The sequence below is a fragment of the Octodon degus genome, unplaced genomic scaffold, assembly GCF_000260255.1.
Source record: "Octodon degus isolate 3935 unplaced genomic scaffold, OctDeg1.0 scaffold00107, whole genome shotgun sequence".
Lineage (NCBI taxonomy): Eukaryota > Metazoa > Chordata > Mammalia > Rodentia > Octodontidae > Octodon > Octodon degus.
The window spans coordinates 5450046-5468914 of record NW_004524683.1 but is presented as its reverse complement, the minus strand read 5'-3'; the positions used below and the strand labels follow the sequence as shown (position 1 = coordinate 5468914).

Sequence of the window (18869 nt, the reverse complement as noted above, 5' to 3'; positions counted from 1 at the left end):
GGGTGCTGAGGGCTCAGGCCACAAGGATAACTAGAAGCTGGGTCTCTGGCCTCGTGCTGGTCCTTTATTGTGACTGTGCTTTTATGGACACCTCTCTTACTCCTGGCCTGTATTCAAGAGGTGCTCATTCTTCCGTCTGCACTATGGAATTTCTCTTCATAGTAAGCAGGTGAGTGGCAGGGTGGGGATAAAACTGGTTGGGGAAAGAGTTCCCCTCTAAGTCAGGTATTTTATAGACATTGTATCTAACCATACCACAGCGTAGGAAATCGATATGTTAATCACCCTGTCTTTTTTAGATAAGGGTCCTGAAGGCTAAAGAGGTTATATTCTTTGCTCAAAGCCATGAAGATAGTAAACAGAAGAGTTGGGATTGACACTTAATGGGTCTGACTACACTAAGTGTAGTCTCAGGGCTGTTTCTATTATGTCATAATCTCTCCAGCTCTCTGGCCTCCCTGGCTGAGCTCTATCACCAAAGAAGCCCTAAAGTGCTGAGGAGGCAGGGACTCAGAGGTAGAATTCTGAACAACCGAAGGACACAGTGGCTCAGTTCATATGCTTTAGAAGGAGGGAGCGATGAGATACCTCAGCTAGAATACCTGCATGTGGATGGAAACCCAGCAGGTGCCAGGATGAGCTCTGTACTGACCTTGCTGAGATTCTAGGAATTCTGGGAGACCTACAAGTTTCTTCATGACATAGGATAGATACACCTCTTGCCCAAACCTTATGTCATGAAAGACTCTGGAGGACCCAGAAGGAACTCCGCTGTGCGGGACTGAGACAGAAGGAGAAGGTGGGGCTTCAGCAGCAGTTGCTGAAAGTTCTGAAATCCTTAAAATGTTTTTGAAGCCACAAAGCTTATGTGTTCCCTCACCCTCTCTCCACCCCTAATAGGTCTAAATGGTGCCATTGTTTACTTGTTATTGTGCTGAAACTTGATTTCTGTTGTGACCCGATTTTATCTGGAGATAACCAGAGACAGCCAATTGTGGAGTAATGGAAAGTGAGATGTGTGTTTGCATTCAGGTTCTTCCAAGCCATGTGAAAAAGGATTTTACCCTCATCTCACCTGGGCGACATAGAAAGTGACACCTTATGAGTCTGTTAGGAACATCAAAGAAGGCAGTGGATACAAAGGCATCTTAGTGTAATACCTGGTGTGTAATACATTTTCCATATACATTTGGTAGGTATATGAATCTATGCTTAACTTACTCCACATATTCATGACTGGTTCTGACCTTTCTACTTAGAAAAATAGATTAGAATTCCCTAAAGCAGCCCTAAAATATAGCAGTTGAGCAACAGTGAAGGAATGCAAGCTTATCCTGTGTTACCTCTCATTCTCCCCATTCCAAGGTGACAGCAAAATCTCTGGCAAAGGGAACAGTATAGGTGACTGTTCTCTTCTGTGGTGGGCAGCTTCCACCTGTTCACCACAATTTTGGAGGCTACACAGACATCTACTCTGTCTCTGAGATGCTGAACTATTATACAATAAGGCACTGCTCAGTATGAAGAGTTGTGTGGAAACAAGTTGAGACCTACAGTGTCCCTCCCCTCTGCTTTCCACCCTTCCTTTGCACACAATTGTCTCTTTCGTCTCAGAAATACACAGAACACTATTTTGATCCTTGGATCTACCTACTTAATTGTTCTCATCTCACAAGTAGAGGTGAGACAACTGGCTGGAAGTCCCCCATCCCCCTGAGTCCAGGTGGTTGCATGGTTGCACTAGTAGCCTCTGGCTGATTCACCTGTTGGCTCTGTGTGGAATTGTACCTCAGGGCTGAAAACCTTTCCTCTCTGGCTCAGTGTAGTAGGTATGACCTTGTCCAAGAGAGGTTATATATATAAGGAGGAACTGCATAGGCCAAGGTCAGCAGAAAATCACCAACAGTCCTTGGTGTCTCGCCTGGCCCTTTCCTTTCTACTCTGCCAGTGAGGAGAGACAGAAAGTCTTATTGCCAAGTAAACCTCTTTCTATCATATAACCTTGTTTTTTTTCCTTCTTAAAGAATGATAAATGATAGTAGCGTCCACATATTGAAATCCAGAGACATGTTAATGTTTTTGTGTCTAGCATTAAGTGATGCTTTTCATTCTGTACCTAGCATTTCTCTCGAGTCAAAGGCTGAGCACCCAAGCTGCTGATCCAGTGTACACCTAGAGAAGGAGATCCTTTTACTTTATTCCTGATATATGTTTATTTAGATTCCGCTTGCATACTTCTGGTGATGGGGAGCTCACTGTCTTTCAGGAATCCATCTGAGGATTGGCAACTGTATTTGCTAGAATGCTTTCCTCATCCTAACTAGAAATTGGTCTTCCTTGACTCACTCTCTGGATTTGCTTATAACTTCTGGGCAACACAGAACAAATTTTCTTCTTTTCCCCATGCTATCCCTTCAACTTTGTAGTGTGCAACTTTACCCTCTATTTTTTTTTTTATCTAGAAGATAAACAGCTCCCCGCTCCTCATCTATTTCTTTGTGGAATGATTTTCAGACTTTTCATTATTCTGGCCATGTTGTAAACAATCACAGCTATTATTTAGTGAGCACGTAATGTTTTCTGCTAATATTTTATATACCTAAGTTCCTTAAATCTCCATAACAATTTTGAGAAGGTAGATATTACCATTACCATCTTACAGATGAGGAAACTAAGATCCACAGATGTTAAATAACTTGCCAGAGTTATGGAGAGATAAAACTGGGCCTTGGGTTTCAGATTATAACTCAGAAGGGGGATGGTGTGTGGATCTCTATATTGTGGATCTCTAAGTTTTTGTTCTGAAACTAGTAGCATATCTGTTATCTGTGTGGCCCATGGCCCTAATTCATCAGTGCAGTTTGCAATACAAGGCCCATATACAGTTAAGATCTATGGCTGTGTCCTGTCCAGGGAAAAATAGATCTGGAGTATCATCTCTCTTGTTTTCTGTATTCTGCCTCTGCCTATGCTGTCTAAAGTGATGCCTTCGTCTCTGAAAGACTGCCACATTTTTGGCTCATTTCAAGCTAGTTAAAATCAATGAAGCTCCCCAAGACCGATGCAGGAACTTCTGGAAGTTCAAATCTCATTGTTCTTCCTTATCTTGATGATAGAGTCCCCGGCCCCAAAGTAAGGATTATTCCAATTTTAGGTTGACTCATAGGCTTTTGAGAGGGTTTTCACCTAAAGGGAAAGATGCCAAGAACACTCAGGAACAGAAGAGCCGCACAAACCACTTTATTTATGTTCTCTGGCAACAAAAGCCCAGGGGAGAAGCTGTATATACAACACATCATTTGTAGCCAACTAACATATGGTTTTTTGTTATCTTTTCTGAAAACCAGCATGTAAAAGAAGTACAAGCTTTGCTCTTGATTTTTGCAATGAACTTCAAAAATCTCCAACACAAGCCAAAAGAATGCTTAACTGGAGCTTTGCTCTAAAGGCCTATCTCCCCGGAGCCTTCCTTCCTCTCCCTATCTTCTAATCCTCATTTCCAGGAGGTCATTTTAATTAGCAAGCTGTCATGGTGACTCAGCCGGCTGCTTCCACAGACAGGAAGAGAGCGGACTCCCCTGGACCCATTCATCATACAAAGGCACTTTACTCTTCAGAAAAAAATGCACAATATTTAGCTTGCCCTACCCTGGGAATTGCTGCTGCTGTTGTTTTTATTTTAGCTTTTCGACATGCCTGAGGGTACATTCTTTTGTCATTTACAACCTCCTTTTCCTGGCAATTCCCCTTCCTTCCTAGCAGATCGCCAGAGATGCATCTCTTCAGGGTTCAGGCATGAGCCTGGAACCAAGGACTCGGAGACCTTAACCGGACGGATACTTGGGAAGGAGTCACCAATGCCTTTTGTCTTTGAAGCCAAAGCTTTAATCTTTGTGGTTCATTGAGCTCTTCTTGTCCTCGTTGCTGTTGCGGTGGTTGCCGGCTGGGCCCTGTAGAAGGGGGTGCTTATAGCGAGGGGGTTTTTCTTTCCCACAAAGGGGGAGATAACTACCCCAAGAAGCTGAGAAATAGCTCTCAGAGCAGTTTTCTGAAGTTGCGTGCTGGGTCTTGGGGGAATCAGGAAGCATGCATGTTGCTTACAGACAGCGACCACTATGATTTCAAAACTTCTGTCACATTGTTCCCAATAGTACAATTGCTTGTGGGTTGTATATGATGTTGCTATTGTTTTGGATTAGAAAATATGGATATTGCATTTTCTAAAGCCATAAACAACTGTGACCTATTTTAAACGGGAACCATCTGCAGTAACTATATGACTTTAAAAGGTAAGGGAGCTTCCGAAGAAATGACCCGAGATATGTCAAACCTCCTAAGGGGGATGTGTGTGGATCTCTATGTTGTGGAAAGTACTGCCTGTGTTCTCCTGGCTCCTGTCTCTTACTGTGTTCAGCCTTGAGCTGAAGGCTCCCAATTGATTTTCCATAGGAAAATCAATGATGAAATTTCTCTCCCCCCCACTTCCCTTTCACTAGCCTATGCATTATCCTTCAAATCCTTGCCTTGGAAACCAGACAAGGGTGATTAATTTCATGTCCCGGCAGGAAGTGCATGTTCCTGCCTCCACAAAGACTCCCTGGACTCCACATCTTTAAAAAGGGTTTGAAGGGTCTTTGTGGTTCACTGAGCTCTTCTTGTCCCCTTTGCCGTTAGGGTGGTTGTTGGCCGGGCCCCGTAGAAGTGGGTGCTTGTAGGGAGGGGGTTTTTCTTTCCTGCAAAGGCGGAGATAACAGAAAGAGAGAAGACAGCACATACACACATTGTAAGAAAATCCTTTGAGTGCATGGCTATTCTCCTGCTGGACTGTAGCCTCCTACGAACAGTAGCCTTGTCCTCCTCTTCTCTGAGTCTCTAAAACCTGGCTCAGGGCCTGGTTTCAAGTGGGTGCTATTGCTCAGTGAATGCCTGTTAGATGCATGGATGGATCCATTGTGTTATTCTGGTTCTTGGGAAAATATAACTGTCCTACAGCTCCAGCCCTCCCACCTTTCCACCCTGATTCCAACTCATTCAAGCCATTCCACCACAAGACAGGGATGAACACATAGAAAAGCTATAGCTTGGTGCTTTGGAAGGAAGCCAATAGGGTTAGGCCGCCTGCCTTGGGCTTCTTGGAAAGTGCTGGCATCCTTGTTAAAAAGAAAAGGGAGGTTATTGCTTGAGAGAGTTTGAAACCTCATTGCCCACATAATCATCCTGGGCTTCAGAGCCCCTTTATGTTCCTTGGCACAGGCTAATTATGGCATTTCGTAGAGGCTCTCTTCCCAATCAGTCCAGCAGATCCTGATGAGCAGAGATAGGTCTGGTTGATTTCTATGTCCAGGACCCAACATCCAGAACCTGGTGAAATACCCTTAACATGGCCCATTGTTCATTTGTCTTTTTTTGCTCACATATTAGGCAATGGGCTTCTGGTGAGCAGGGACCAAATTCCATTCATTTTTGCATTTTATCTTGCATATGTCATGCTTGTTATGTTTTTGTAACATTCATTTAGTCACTGGACTTAAATTTATTTCTAGTGGGAAGAATGTGCTTTTGAGCCCAAAAGAGTAGATCTGAATTCCTACACTGGCTATGTCTAAGATGTATGACTTTGGAAAGTTATCCAACCTCCTGAGCCTCATTTGTTAGGCAAGGAAAAAGTCTCCCAATCTTGCAGTGGTGTTGTAAGGTTAAGTGAAATAATACAAATAGACATCCTGGGTTTCTTCTTTTCCCTTCTGAATCAATTTACAGATGCGTGGGGCTACAAATCCAGGTGCTACAGTCTGACTCCAGAGGGGACAGAGATGAGGCAGAAACATTGATGCTGCCTTTCTATTGCTTAATGAAATTTAATAGAGGAGATGGTTGTACAAAATAACTATATGAAATACTATCATGTCAAGCACTAGGTAGTAAATACTGGAAATGTAGGAATCTCCTGAGCTAATCTGAACTCAGACTGAAGAGGTGGGTTTGTGTGGCTCATCGTGCTCTGACTGTGGGACACTCGTTTCCATCACTGGTGAAGAGTCCTAAGTAAAGTGCAGCACAGAGTAGGTGGCAGCACCCAAATGGAGACACTGCCTTGACCTATCTCCCCACCAGGGGCCTCCCCCTCCTTTGAAAACTGCCAGTCACTGAGGACTGCTAAAGTGGCAAGAGACTGTCTAGTGTAAAGATTCATCTAGAAATCAGTCTTTGATAACACCGTGGTGTTGCAAAGCACATGCTCGTGACGTTGCGTATCCAGAATGAGATCCAGCTTTCTGTTGTTCAGTTGGTTTTTTGTGGTGCTGGAGATGTAACCTAAGGCCTTGTGTATTTCAGACAAGCATTGTACCACTGAGCTACATGCCCAGCCTTGAGAAAAAGTGACCTTGAAGCAGTCCTTTTCTTTTACCTAACACTCGATTTCTGCATTCCTAAAAAGGAAAAGAACTCATGCCCTTTCTGCCTCTTTGTGTCTGGTGAGATGAAGCTTGGGGAAGATATTTTAAGTTACATGATACCATTTTTTCATTCATAGAGGTAGTCCTTTGCACTCAGAAGAAGCATAGGACATAAGCTGGGAGGGTTTTATGGGGACAAAAGAAGGTGTGCTAACCCTAGAGAGACAAGCTCAATTTGGTGTCAGCAGGTGGAATAAGGTATGCAGTGGTGGCAGTGGGGAGCATGACTGGGCATGGAGACCTGGGGAGGGGTCAGGAGGGCAGAGAACCTCTGAGGATACAGAGAGAGAAAGGAGACACTGGAAAGCAAACATCCTAACCACTGGTCTCTGCGGAGGCCCTTCTCCTTTCTACATCTCCAAACTCACTTCTGTTGGGAGCTGACCTCTCCCAGTAGATCTCCTCTTCCTTGGGGCTTCTGCAGCACTTTGCACATCATGTCAGATCTCACTCACCACTTTCTAGGTTGTTTTGTCTGTATGTTTACTCCCTGAGACTTAGTGTGAGGTGCATTTGTTTTTTCTCTATAATTCCTGAGCTAAGCTCAGGCCTGATGCAGAGCAGGTGCTTGAGGAGTGTGTCAGGAATGGCAATGGGCATTTCATCTTCTCGTTATCATCTCTTTCTCACTAAACATCCTGGCCTTGTCATAGTCAGACATACTGAGTGTGTCTTGTTAGGTCCTGCTTCGCACCTCCCCACAACCTGGCCCCCAGCATAGAATGTCTTTTCTTCCTTTCTCTTTCATCAATACAAATTCTTTACATCCTTTAAAACTTAAGTCTGAGTTCCACTAAAAGCACCTGTCAGCTGCCAAATACTTGCCAGATTGTGTGGGAGAGCAATATCTGGTTTTGTCTCACTTTTCTTTTCTGTCATGTAAAAAGATCAAAAAGGATGGTTTCTGAGGGCTTCCTCAGCTCTAACACTTTATGCTCAGTCACATTCAGGACCAATTTAGGACTAAATCTATGCCAGCCCTTCACCATGCACCACGGAGACAGAGCAGAGCAAGACTGCTTCCAAGGACAAGCCAGACATGCAAAGATGCCGTGACAGTAGCCACAGGACATGTTGTATAAACACATGTGCAAAATGTCTGCAGTGTGCACAAAAATGCAGCTAGGAACTCAACACAGAGGAAGCAGCTCTGTCTGAGGTGGAGCCAAGGGACCGAACAGAGGGTGTGACATGTAGACTAAGCTCTAAAAGACAAGTGAGAGTGCACCATGTATAAGATCAAGGGAGAACATTCCAGAAAAAGTATAAATAGAAACATGGAGGCATGAACGTGGGTGGAAGCACAGGGCATGAGATGCTCATGGAAGTGGTGGTAGAAGGTAAATGAAGTTTAAAATTTAGGCCAGGGTCTTGAGTAGCAAGAAGAGGAGCTGCTGGAAAGCAATGGGGAGCCCCGAGGGACTATGGAGAAGAGGAGATAACTGGACAGATAGCTAAGCACTTTCTGTGCACAGTTTCATGTTGTTGTATTTGCATGCATCCTTGCCCTTGTCCTCTGTAAATGCAAGCTCCTGGTGGGTGAGGGCTCTCTGTGAGCCTCCAGCACTCAGCACAGGCCCTGGCACATGGAGGGTTCCAGTGTATTGAGTAGCTGATGACCACACACACAGGCACGCACGCACGCATGCACGCACACCATGAAAGTTCCTGGTCCTCCCGGCTTGTTCAGAACCCAAGCCCATCTCCCACGCAGAAGTCAGCCTGCCCTCCACATGCAGGCTGCATCTACCCTAGAAGCTCACTTTGCCTGCTTCCCCCATCTGAGTTGGCAGGGGCTTTTGGGGCACTAGAGCTGTGTGTTGCTGTGGGGGAAAAAAAGTGGGGCTCTGCTTTGCTCACTGACTACACATCCCTGAGATCAAGTTCTTGGGCCAATGTTGCTGTTCTGCTCATCACCCAAGGATGCCGACCAGCTCCTGCCAGCTTGTAGGAGGAAAATGACATATTGTAATTATCCATACTGATGGGGGAAAATAAATATTAATTTGACTCAAAACATGTAATTTCCCTTTAAAAGCAGAACTGCTCTTTTGCTTAAGCTACTTGATGCTCTGGTGGAAAATAATACCAAAAAAGGAGGAAGGGAGTACTCAATTCCAAAATTAGAATCAGAGGCTATGTTTCTGGAAAATCATAAAGGGTTACTTATCGATTTAAAGTTCAGTGGTGTTCATAGTTGGTTAAACCAGAGATATAGTTTGTTAAAGTCATCCTCGAGGCGGTTGGTGAACTAGGGAAGAGTTCTGCTCCTTTCTAAGAGAGCTCCTAACCTCAGAGCAAAGAGAGTCCTGAGCATTTCCCATCAGAGCCCTTAGGTCTGCCCTGCACCCTCTGACCCAGCTTCAAGGGCACCCTCAGCCCCATCTTCATGGACTGACTCAAGTACATGTAGCTGGGAAGAACTAGGCTCTAGTCCTGGCTCTAATGGTGTGACCTTGACCTTGCACTCCCTGGATCTCAGTGTCCTCATCTGTATTGTGAAGAGGGACTAGATGATCCTGAGAATCCCCCCGAGTGGCAGCACCATTTCACTGGTCTATGATGATACAACATGGGAAAAAATGGCGGTGAAGGATCATGATAATTTTATTCAGACTGACAGAGCACCTGAAAGAGATAATCCCCAAATTAACTTGTAAATGAGATTCTGAGAATTCTTTTGAGTTTTATAAAGCTTTAATTTTTTAAGAACTTTGACTAATCAAGAATGACTTATAAGAATGAAAGAAGCATTTTCCTGTAGAGCTGAGCTCCACAAAGGCAAAGGTCATGCCTTCCTCACCAGCTCCTTGCAGCGCCTCCTTTTGCCAAGGACCCAGCATAAGGTATTGTGTTTCCAAGGTGAATGAATGGTGAATGAATGAGTGAATGAATGAATATATTCATGCACATTCAGTGTAGAGTAGGCAGTACAGGGGTAGAGAGAAAAAACAGACTTGATCCTTCTGGAAGAGTTTCCAGTATCCAGGATGGGGACACAAACAATTTGTGTGCAAGCTGAGACAAGGTATCATGAGAGCATATTGTTATGCAGACTCTAGGGGCACCTGGGACCTTCACAAGCTTGACTCATTTGATTGTGGAATGCAACAGGTAAGCCAAGGGGCTTACCCTAGACCATCATAAACTGGTTGGGAGTTGGGACCACAATCCAGAAGCTAGAGGAGATGAGGTTATTTTTTTGAGCACCTACTGGGTGCTAAGCATTGCAGTAAGCTCATATCCAACCCTTAAGATCATCTGTAGAGGTGGTTGTTACTATTCCCATTAGGGGTAAAGAAAGCCATTAAGAGGCCAAGAAACTTGCCTACACTCCTGTGTCAGGCATGTCCATGTCAAACCTTTTGGTTTGACACTGAGTGAAGAAGAATTGTCTTGGGCTGCATATAAAATATATAGTGCAGTTAATACATAAGTAATAAAATTTCCTTTTTATATATTTGTTTTTATAACATAAATAAAAGAGGGGACGTGCCCTGTGGCTGCAGGTTGAACATGGCTGTGCAGCTCCTAGGCGCCTGAGAGAGTTTTGAGTCCACATTGATGAACTTCTGCCAGAGATGTTTGGATGGCTCTGCAATCATAAGCTCTTATAATCAAATCCTGGACCTGCTAAAAACTGTGGACTTAGACAACCCTTTTTACCTTTCTGGACTTCTTTTTCCTCATTTGTAAGATCAAGAATGTATATTTATTTAATTTTTTGGCAGAACTGGGGATTGAACTCAGGCCCTTGGGCTTGCCAGGGAAGCACTTATTCCACTGAGCCATCTTCCTGGCCCCTGGGAATGTATAAAATGATGTAAAAATGAATACAATAAATAACAGCGATCTATATTGTTTAATTAATGAGAGGGTGGAGAGCAATGTGTATCAGTGCACAGATCTGAAGTATACGGGCAAGGTCAGTGGGAAGGATGATCCGGAAGAAGCAGGTTGCTGGACACAGTCCCATCCTTCCGGAAGGCTTGTCCACTGGGGGAGTAGGCAAACAGGTCCAGAGAAAGGGCAGGGCTGACACACTCCTGATGCCTTTGGATGTCACTCCCCAAATGCTCACCAGGATGGTTGACAGCAGGCATGGGGACGCTCAGCAGGTCCAGCTCCTGTCTAGCTCTCAGGTAAGATGGATGCTCACCTTCCAGCCTTCTCTCCTCACTGGACCTGCAGGTTGGCCCCATCAGAGAACTTACCCCAGCCACTCATGAGCTGGTAGAATGTTCCACCTAGGCTTGGAAGTCTCAGTGGGGGGGTGTCCTGTCTAGTTCCAAACCTTCAAGTCTTTAAGGGAGGGGACAAGTCATGTATTGATAGGGTGAATGTACACTGTTGCCAGGTGCATCCTGTGTATTTCACCCTAATTGGAAAGGTATGCACGCACTTTACAGACAAAGAAATGGAAGACATGGAGTTGGTACAGAAAGCTGAGAGGATGCACTAGCTGATGAAGGAGCATATGGAAACACTCAGAATAACATAGAACGAGGACCAGTGTCAGCCCCCAGCAACATCCACCCCATGTTAGATGTTAAAATGGGACCACCCCTCACTGTAACAGTGTAGGTTGTCATGCAGACTTTGTACGGCCCTGGGGCTCAGAGATGTAGAGCACACTGCACTGTGGAATATGGACCCTGAGACATCCTCAGACTAAGCAGATAAGCCAAGGAACTTGCCCTAGGCCTTAATGAGCGACAGTCTGGGGCTGCAACCCAGACGCTACAGGAGATGATACATAATGATATTCTAGGCTTAGGAGATGGACTCTTCTGACACATATGGTCTCTGAGGTAGGTCTAGGATTGCCTCTGTTAGAGCACAGATAGGAAACTAAGGGCCAGAAAGAAGCTGAGGAAGTTACCCTGAACCCCCAAGCCAGATAAATAGGACCAAAGCCCATCTGCTCTGCTCTGCTACTTACCGTAGTTTTGGCATGGGAATTGTCACCTTCTCCAACAGGGGGTTCAGCCGGTAATAATCTAGAAATGTTCTCGCCACATTCCGCCCCAGCTTCATGTCTGCAGGTGCATGTGTTAAGGAGAGACTTAGAAAAGAGACTGAGCATGAAAAGAGGCCTAGGAATAGAAATGGCAACGACAATAAAAACAGTGACACCACTCACCACTCTCAGCTTTTGTTGATTCTGTCCTTTGTGTCCTCCCAAAAGCTTAGATGGTAATTATTGCTATAATTCTCATTGGATAGATAAGGAAACTAAATTGCACTGAAGTTAAATAATTTGCCTAAGGCCACAGAAATGGGTAGGGGAGGAGCTGGCAAGGAGGTCTAGGGTATCCTTACCCAAAAGTCTGTTCACGTAGCTTTTAGAATGCACTGCAGCCCTTTGGAGATCTCTGAGTTTCCCTGGTCTGGCCTCAGGTGAGCCAGGATTAAGCCAGATCAGTGAGAAAAGAAGGCAGGAGACCTTTGATGTGTGAGATCAGGGCTTACCTGGCCCTCAGGAATCAGTCAGCTCCTTGGTAACCTCAGGTACAGTGGTAAAAACAAGACTTTAAATAGCATCTCCATTCCATCTTGACATTCTACCAACAGCGAATTCTTAGTGTGAAGATTTATGACCTATTAATTAAAACACAACCTCCACTAGGAGTACTGATTCCATATTGACCATTAACACCCTAGCATGAATTAAGACAACATAACACTCATTTAATCAATAGTACAGAGTATCTGCTGTGTTTGTAGGACCTTGCATCTTTGGGCTTTCAGATATCCTATTTCCTCTGCCTGATGATCCTCTTCTCTTCCCCTTCGGTGACTTGTGCCATCAGTTCTCCAGTTCCTCAATGTTTCTTTAGGAGAGCCTTCTAGTGTACTGCTCTCCTCTCTTCCCAAGGCTGTGAGTATTGTCCTTGCCCCACAACTCCTGTGCTTCTGGGTTGACTTCATTCAAAGCACCTATCACTTACATCACAGGGTACAAATTAGATGGTCACTCACCTAACCTTCAACTGTTCCTTTTCCTGCACTGTCAGCTCCAGACATGCAAACCATCACCAGCCCATCCCCATGAAACCTTTCTCTTGATTTGCTCTGCTTATTTCCTTCCTCCCAGAACGGGCCAGAATCATCTCTCCCTTAGATTGCTGTCATCCTGTCTTAATGGGCATTCTACCATAGCACGCCTCCCTCCCCAGCCAGGACATTTTCTGTTGTGTAGCTATGGAGTGGGGTGGCTCTAAGATAGGATCCTCTCATGCCACACAGCTCAGTAAAGCATATCAGTGGCTCCCAATTGCTTTTACAGCATGACTTAGAGAGGTGCTCTCAGTTGGGCCCCTGACTGTTTTCTCTGTTTCCTGCTTGCTGCCTCCCTACTCAGCTCTAGCTCTTCACACTGCTGAGTTAGGGAACTTTCCTTCCCCTTCCTGTGCCTCCAGGGCCAGTTTCTCCTCAGCCCAAATCCTGCAGTTCGGTTATCTTTCCCTACATGAGTCTTCTCAGTGCCCATGCTGGGACAGGGTCCTTCTACATTCCCACAGCCTTTTCTAGTTCTTCATCAATGAGACAGCTTGGCATCCTGTGTTTCAACTGTGCAAGAGCATGTGTGAGGGGAACATTTGGTGGGAAGAGTATTTGTGGGTCACAGTGGAGAGGACAAAGTGGAGTGGGAGAAAAAGATGGAGAAGATTCTACTTGCACCGTGGATAGGCAGTTGCTGCAGGCCTGACCTTGGTGCTGGCTGAGGCTAGTGAGGCTTCTAGGCCCCCTCTCTTCAGGGCCCTGGAGAGGGAGCAATCTTTGGGAACCACTCAAGTGAGTTCTCACCACCTTCTTCAAGAAGTCCCTGACCTGGGACAGGACGGGGCCCAGGATGTTATGATTGGCATTCACAGAGCTCTTACTGTGTGCCTGGTACTTCCCAGGGAGTGTTGCCTACATACCATGTAATCTTCAAAACAACCCAGCACAGGAGACACGGACAGGCTAAGGAGCTCATCTAAGGCCACATAACTGGTAGTGGTAGAGTCAGGACTTAAATCCAGGCATATCTGACTTCAGAACCATGAGTTTTCCACTGCCCTGGACTGTTTCGTGACTTGAAGGCACCTTTTCTGTCAAAGCTTGAGTCATCCCAGGCCAGTGCCTGGTGGGAGAAGGAAAAACACCAGACAAGTTGTTTATGACAGCGAGCTGCACTGCAGGCTGTCTGTGCTCCAGGGCTGCCACCTTCTCTCCTCCTCTGGATCTGACTGACCTTTCCTGTCCCCTTTAAAAGTTCACAGGCTGGCACTGGGTGTGGCCTCTATGCCCAGCAGAACCTGGAGGTCTGCTCATAAGCAGGGTCTGCAGGGAAAGCCTGGCTGCTTTTAACCCATTCATTCTCCATCAGCTGGAGGAGACAAAATCGCAGCTGTGTGGGCTGACTGTAAAAGCTCAGCTCACAGAGGAAAACAGAGGTCCCTGTAGGATGAAGTGAAAAGTTGCAGCTGAAGTTTGGCAAACAGCTCTGACTAATCCAGACCCTGGTCCCGCCCCTGCGTACAGACTGTATTTTCCAGAGATGTCTGTCACAGTGTCTCCTGGCTGCTGTGTGCTTCTGCAGTATGACCTTGACACTTCTTCCACAGAGAAGTGTGGTTTATATCCCTTCCCCTTGAATTTTCATGGACTTGTAAATGACTTTTAACCAAACAGATGGCAGAAGTGGGAGGAAGTGACATTGTGTGACTCCTGAAGCAAGGTTAGAAGAGGTGACAGAACTTGTGCCCTGCTTCCTGGGATCCTTGAGCTGGAGACCTGAGACTCCATGCAAGCGGGCTAACGGCCCTGAGTGCTGAGAGCACAAGGGGTGACTCCTGCTTGTTGCTTACACAAGGGTGCCAGTGACCCCTCTAGGTTCTGCTCCTCTGGCTCTAGCTGTCATCTGGCTGTAACTGCATCAGACTCCGCATTAGAACCGCTCCTCCAGCCCTTCCCTGATTACTGACCCACAGAGAAAATGAAAGAATAGCCACTGCTGTTTTAATATATGTGCTGCCGAAGCGAGCACAGCTACTGCTGTTTTAAGCCACTAAACTGGGGAGATTTTATACCATCCACATAGGAAAGGAGAACATTATGAGAATTGCATAAGGAATTCTATCATCCTGACCCTCACTTTTCTTGGCTGTAAAATGTGAACCATAATACTCGGCACATGATCATTGGGGTGGAGTACTGCAGCACCTGCTGAGCGCCACGGGACTGAATGGTGGGAGTGAAGACTGATCCCTTCTTCTCCATCCATACTGAAATCCAGACCCGAAGCAACCATACACAGTATCCTTGTCCCTCTGTCCTCTAGAACCTCTAAGGAACACAGTTATCCCAGAAAAAATTCCACTCCAAGGTGTTTATTTGTTTTGGACAAGCTCTGTTTAAAAGATGGTGTTATAAAGTGGGAGTTACTGGGGGTGTCTCCCACATCCCTCTTATGCATTCCTCATACCTCAAAGCCTCATACCTCAAAGCCCATATTTACCCCTCTGAGTCAAGAAAAGGGACACAAGGAGGAAGGATAGCAGAAATTGATTGAACATTTTCAATTAAAACAAGTTGTCTTTGAACAAAGATTTAAGATCCAGGCAAGAAGAGGCAATAATTCTCTTGGCTGGAAGCTTTTTCAGTCTATTGCAGTATTAAAAGAGAAAGAGGGAAAAACAGGTGAAAATTCCCGAGTCCTCATTGTTCACAAAATTCTCAGCATCATTCATAGGTTGAAAATCTTCCCATACTCAGTTTCGTTCATAGGCCACTGGCCTGTTTCTCACAGATGACAGGAAATGGTCAAACACAGGGTGGATGGTAGCAGGGAATTTAAAGCAGTAAAAGTGGAGAGGATTGCGGGAAATTCAGGATGATCCAGAGACTTCCACTCAGAAATGTCTTGAAATAAAGAGTAAGCATTGGTAGTCTCACTGCCCATTCCAGAAGGCTCTTCAACAGATGATGAGGGCCTGGACATGCATTGGCCAATTTCTCCCACCTATCCATTCATTTGAACACTTTCTGGGCTCCTCCCATATGTATACCACTCTAAAGAATGGCAGGGGTTGTGTTATGTAAAGAAAAACTAGACAAATACACTTTGCAACCTAGAATAGGACAGCAACACATCTCACTTAATGACATCACAAAAGGTGGTAGAACTGCCACAGTCACTAAAGCAGCTATTGTATTTTTAAGAGTTTACCTTGTGCAGGGCCAGTGAGACAGTTCAACAGTCTAAAATGCCTGCTTAAGCAAGCTCAGGCAAGTGTGCAGGGACCACAGTTCCATCCCCGGCACCACATGCTGTGCCAGCCCCGCCTCCAGGGTGCCCTAAGCTGGCCACCAAAAAGAAAAAAGTTTACCTTGTGGAGTTGTAGTTGTCATCAATCCTGCCCAAACTCCTGCAAGGTCAAAGACCCATTGCAGACACACATTACAAATGAGAATGTTGAAAATCAGAGAGTTTGTATAATCAACCATGGGACTCATGGCTTGAAGGTGGCAGGAAGAACATGAACCTCTATGTTCTTGTTCAGAGTGTAAGCTCTGTCCTCCCTTGAGTATAATCAGAAAGTCTAACACAAACTTTTTCTGGATGTGTAGAGGACGATTGCATTCCACGTGGAAAAGTGGTTAAAGGAGGACATATAACAATGGTTTGAAGGATAAACTTTAAAAGCAGAGAAAAGCATCTGCAGAGGCACAAGGAGGGCTGGGGTCCTTAACCTGAAACAGGACAGAGGAATGGTAGGGGGCAGAGATATATGGTTGCAGTACTACACAAGGGGCAGACTAGTGAAGGTTTTAACTGCCACATTAAGGTGTTTAAGCTTTCATTCTGCAGGCAGTAAAGACCAGTGAGTATGAACTGTGACTGTCATTCCTTCATTCCAGTATTTATTGATCAGTGAATGTAATGGATTTCTAACTGGTAGTCAACATATTACACTCAGCTGAATTAAACTAGCACAGTGCTAGGTACAGGAGGCCCACCTGAGGGTTGCTGCCAGCAGCATAAAGGTAGAACAAGAGAGGCTGCCAAAACACTGTTAGCGATGCTGTTGGAGAAGCTGATGGAGCTGTTGGAAGCTGCTAGTTCTCTTGGGCTGTTCTGCTAGAGGAGCTTGTCATGCTAGCTTTCCTGATGAACTCCGGGGAAGTTTTGGGCCTCATCTTGAGCCGCTTCCTAGGACCAGAGGGGAAGATAGCACACTGCTCAGCTTCATGGAGAAGCTTGTCACATTGGCTTTCCTGATGGGAACTTGGCTTTCCTCATCTCTTGAGGAGCTTGGGACCTCACTGTTGCTGAGGATGGCTGTGGTACTTTTGGGGGAACTCTGGTGCTTACCTTGAGCATTGCTACCTAGTTCCAGTTCAGATCCCTCAGCCTGCTATCATAGATCTTTCATCTTGCTGGCATAGACTTCCTAGCTTCCACCACTTTGGGCCTTTCCAGCATAGATTAATGAAGCAGACATGCATGAGATCTTGTTCTGGGCTCTAGGCCTCCAGCTGGACTTGTGGGAGGCATTGTTATGAGCTCTAGGTTCCTAGCTGGACTCATGCAGGGTATTAGGGTCTAGGCCTTCAGCTGGATTCTTTAGTATGTAGTGTGTGGATAGGTTTTCTGCACTTGTATATAATTATTTGGGTGATTCATTATAAACTAAGTTCTGTATTATAGTGTTTCCTTTGCAAACACCCCAAACCATGACAGCCAATAAGGACAGCTCCTTGGAAGTAAAGGTTCAGGCTTTACTATGGTTAAAAATCAAACTAAATCACACCAGACCAAACCAAACCAAACCAAACCAAACCAAACCAAACCAAACCAAACCAAACCAAACCAAACCAAACCAAGGCAATTGTTCTTAAACCTAGCATTGGTGACACATAATAAAGTGGTAAAAACTCAAATGAATGCATTCACTGTAGTTGCAATAGTAATATGGAGAAAACACATAGGCTCTTCAAGCAAGGATGCTAGGGATATGGAAAGGCTTACAGGAGGAAGAGGCCCTTCAGTTAAAGCAGCATATTGAAGCAAATTCCCCAGTGTAATGAACTCAGAAAAAGCCCCATCTCAGTCTTTTCCTTACTAAATACTTATTGACTGCCTACTATGTGCCAAATTATTTCAGGTACTCAGGATATGCACTGAATAAAATACCAAAGATCCCTGCCTTTATGAAGCTTACAATCTAACTATGTAACCCTAGCACAGTCAGAACCTATGTAATACATCAGAAAGTGATAGGCACTTTGAAATTAATGAGCAGGGTAAAAGGAAACCCTCAGGGCAGGGAGCAGGTCACAGCTTTGAGTAGAACGGTCAGCAGAGGCCTCCTTGAAGGGGAGGGGTTTAAATAGGGCCAGTGGAAGTCAAGGAGCTGGCCAGCACCAAGGACAAACTGAGCCTCCTCATCTGAAATACAAGACTTGATCCAACCATGACCACAAACAGGGGATACAGATTAACCTCAGGGACACCTCCTTTTTGTCCTGTGGAATCGTTCTAACTTCCAGAGCAGCTCTGGAAGAGTCAAGCTTCACAGACCTTCCTCTTCTGGGTCTATGACATTCCTTCCTCACTCTGGTCCTCCGCTGCTGGGCCCATGCCTCTGCAGCCCTCTCCACACATTGCACTCCCTGCAGCTCTTCCAGGCCACTGGGGTGCTCACATGCCCACCTTGCATAAGATGCTCAATCTCTTCTTCTTTATTCTCAGTGCTCGCCACAGGCAGTTCTGATTATTACTCCCATTTTGCAGATGAGAAATTGGAAGTCATTTGTCCGAGGAGGCACAAGAAGTGTTGGCACAAGGAAGACTGAAACTCATTCATTCATTCATTCATTCATTCATTCATTCATTCATTCATTTGTCAAGTGCCTCCTAGGCATCAGACACTGTTCTAAGAAGTGGGATGAGATGAGAAGGAAAACAGACAGTCCCTGACTTCACGACAGTCTCCTTGTCATCGTCCTGCGACCGAATCACTCCTACCTGCTCCTTAGTTGGAAACCTCCACCTAGGATTCTTTCTTTGCTTTCATGTCTATCCCTGCCAGCAACAGATGATGATCATCAAAGAGGAAAGATTAATTCTGCAGAGGAGTAGGCCAAGGAAAAGCGATTTCTCTTTGGTAAGGCTGGAAGCGCTGCTGGAATGTTAAGAGGCAGCTGTCTAGGAGCCTCTACATAAAGCTGGAAGAACAATGGTACAGTGAAATATCTTTTGTCTCTGTCTGGCTCACCAGTCCTTCCACAGAGTTGGACAGGTGCATGACTGAACAGATGAACCCCCCTCTGAAGGGCTGAGTGGAGGCAGTGGAGGAAATTGCAAGTCTCCAGGCATCTCTCAAATTCGGAAGCTGTGTGTGTGTGTGTGTGTGTGTG

At 45.4% G+C, this 18869-nt stretch overlaps 1 protein-coding gene across 1 annotated transcript in view; it reads right to left on the bottom strand.

Annotated features, from left to right (window-relative positions):
• Window positions 1–4612: 4612 nt before the first annotated feature.
• Window positions 4613–18869, bottom strand: part of Agbl4 (ATP/GTP binding protein like 4) — a 1571060-nt gene continuing 1556803 nt past the window's right edge. Inside the window, exons 12-13 of the mRNA XM_012516469.1 lie at window positions 11401–11497; window positions 4613–4733 (exon numbers count right to left, since the gene is read on the bottom strand). Coding sequence (XP_012371923.1) covers window positions 4613–4733; window positions 11401–11497 — 218 coding nt within the window. The remainder of the gene's footprint in view (window positions 4734–11400; window positions 11498–18869) is intronic.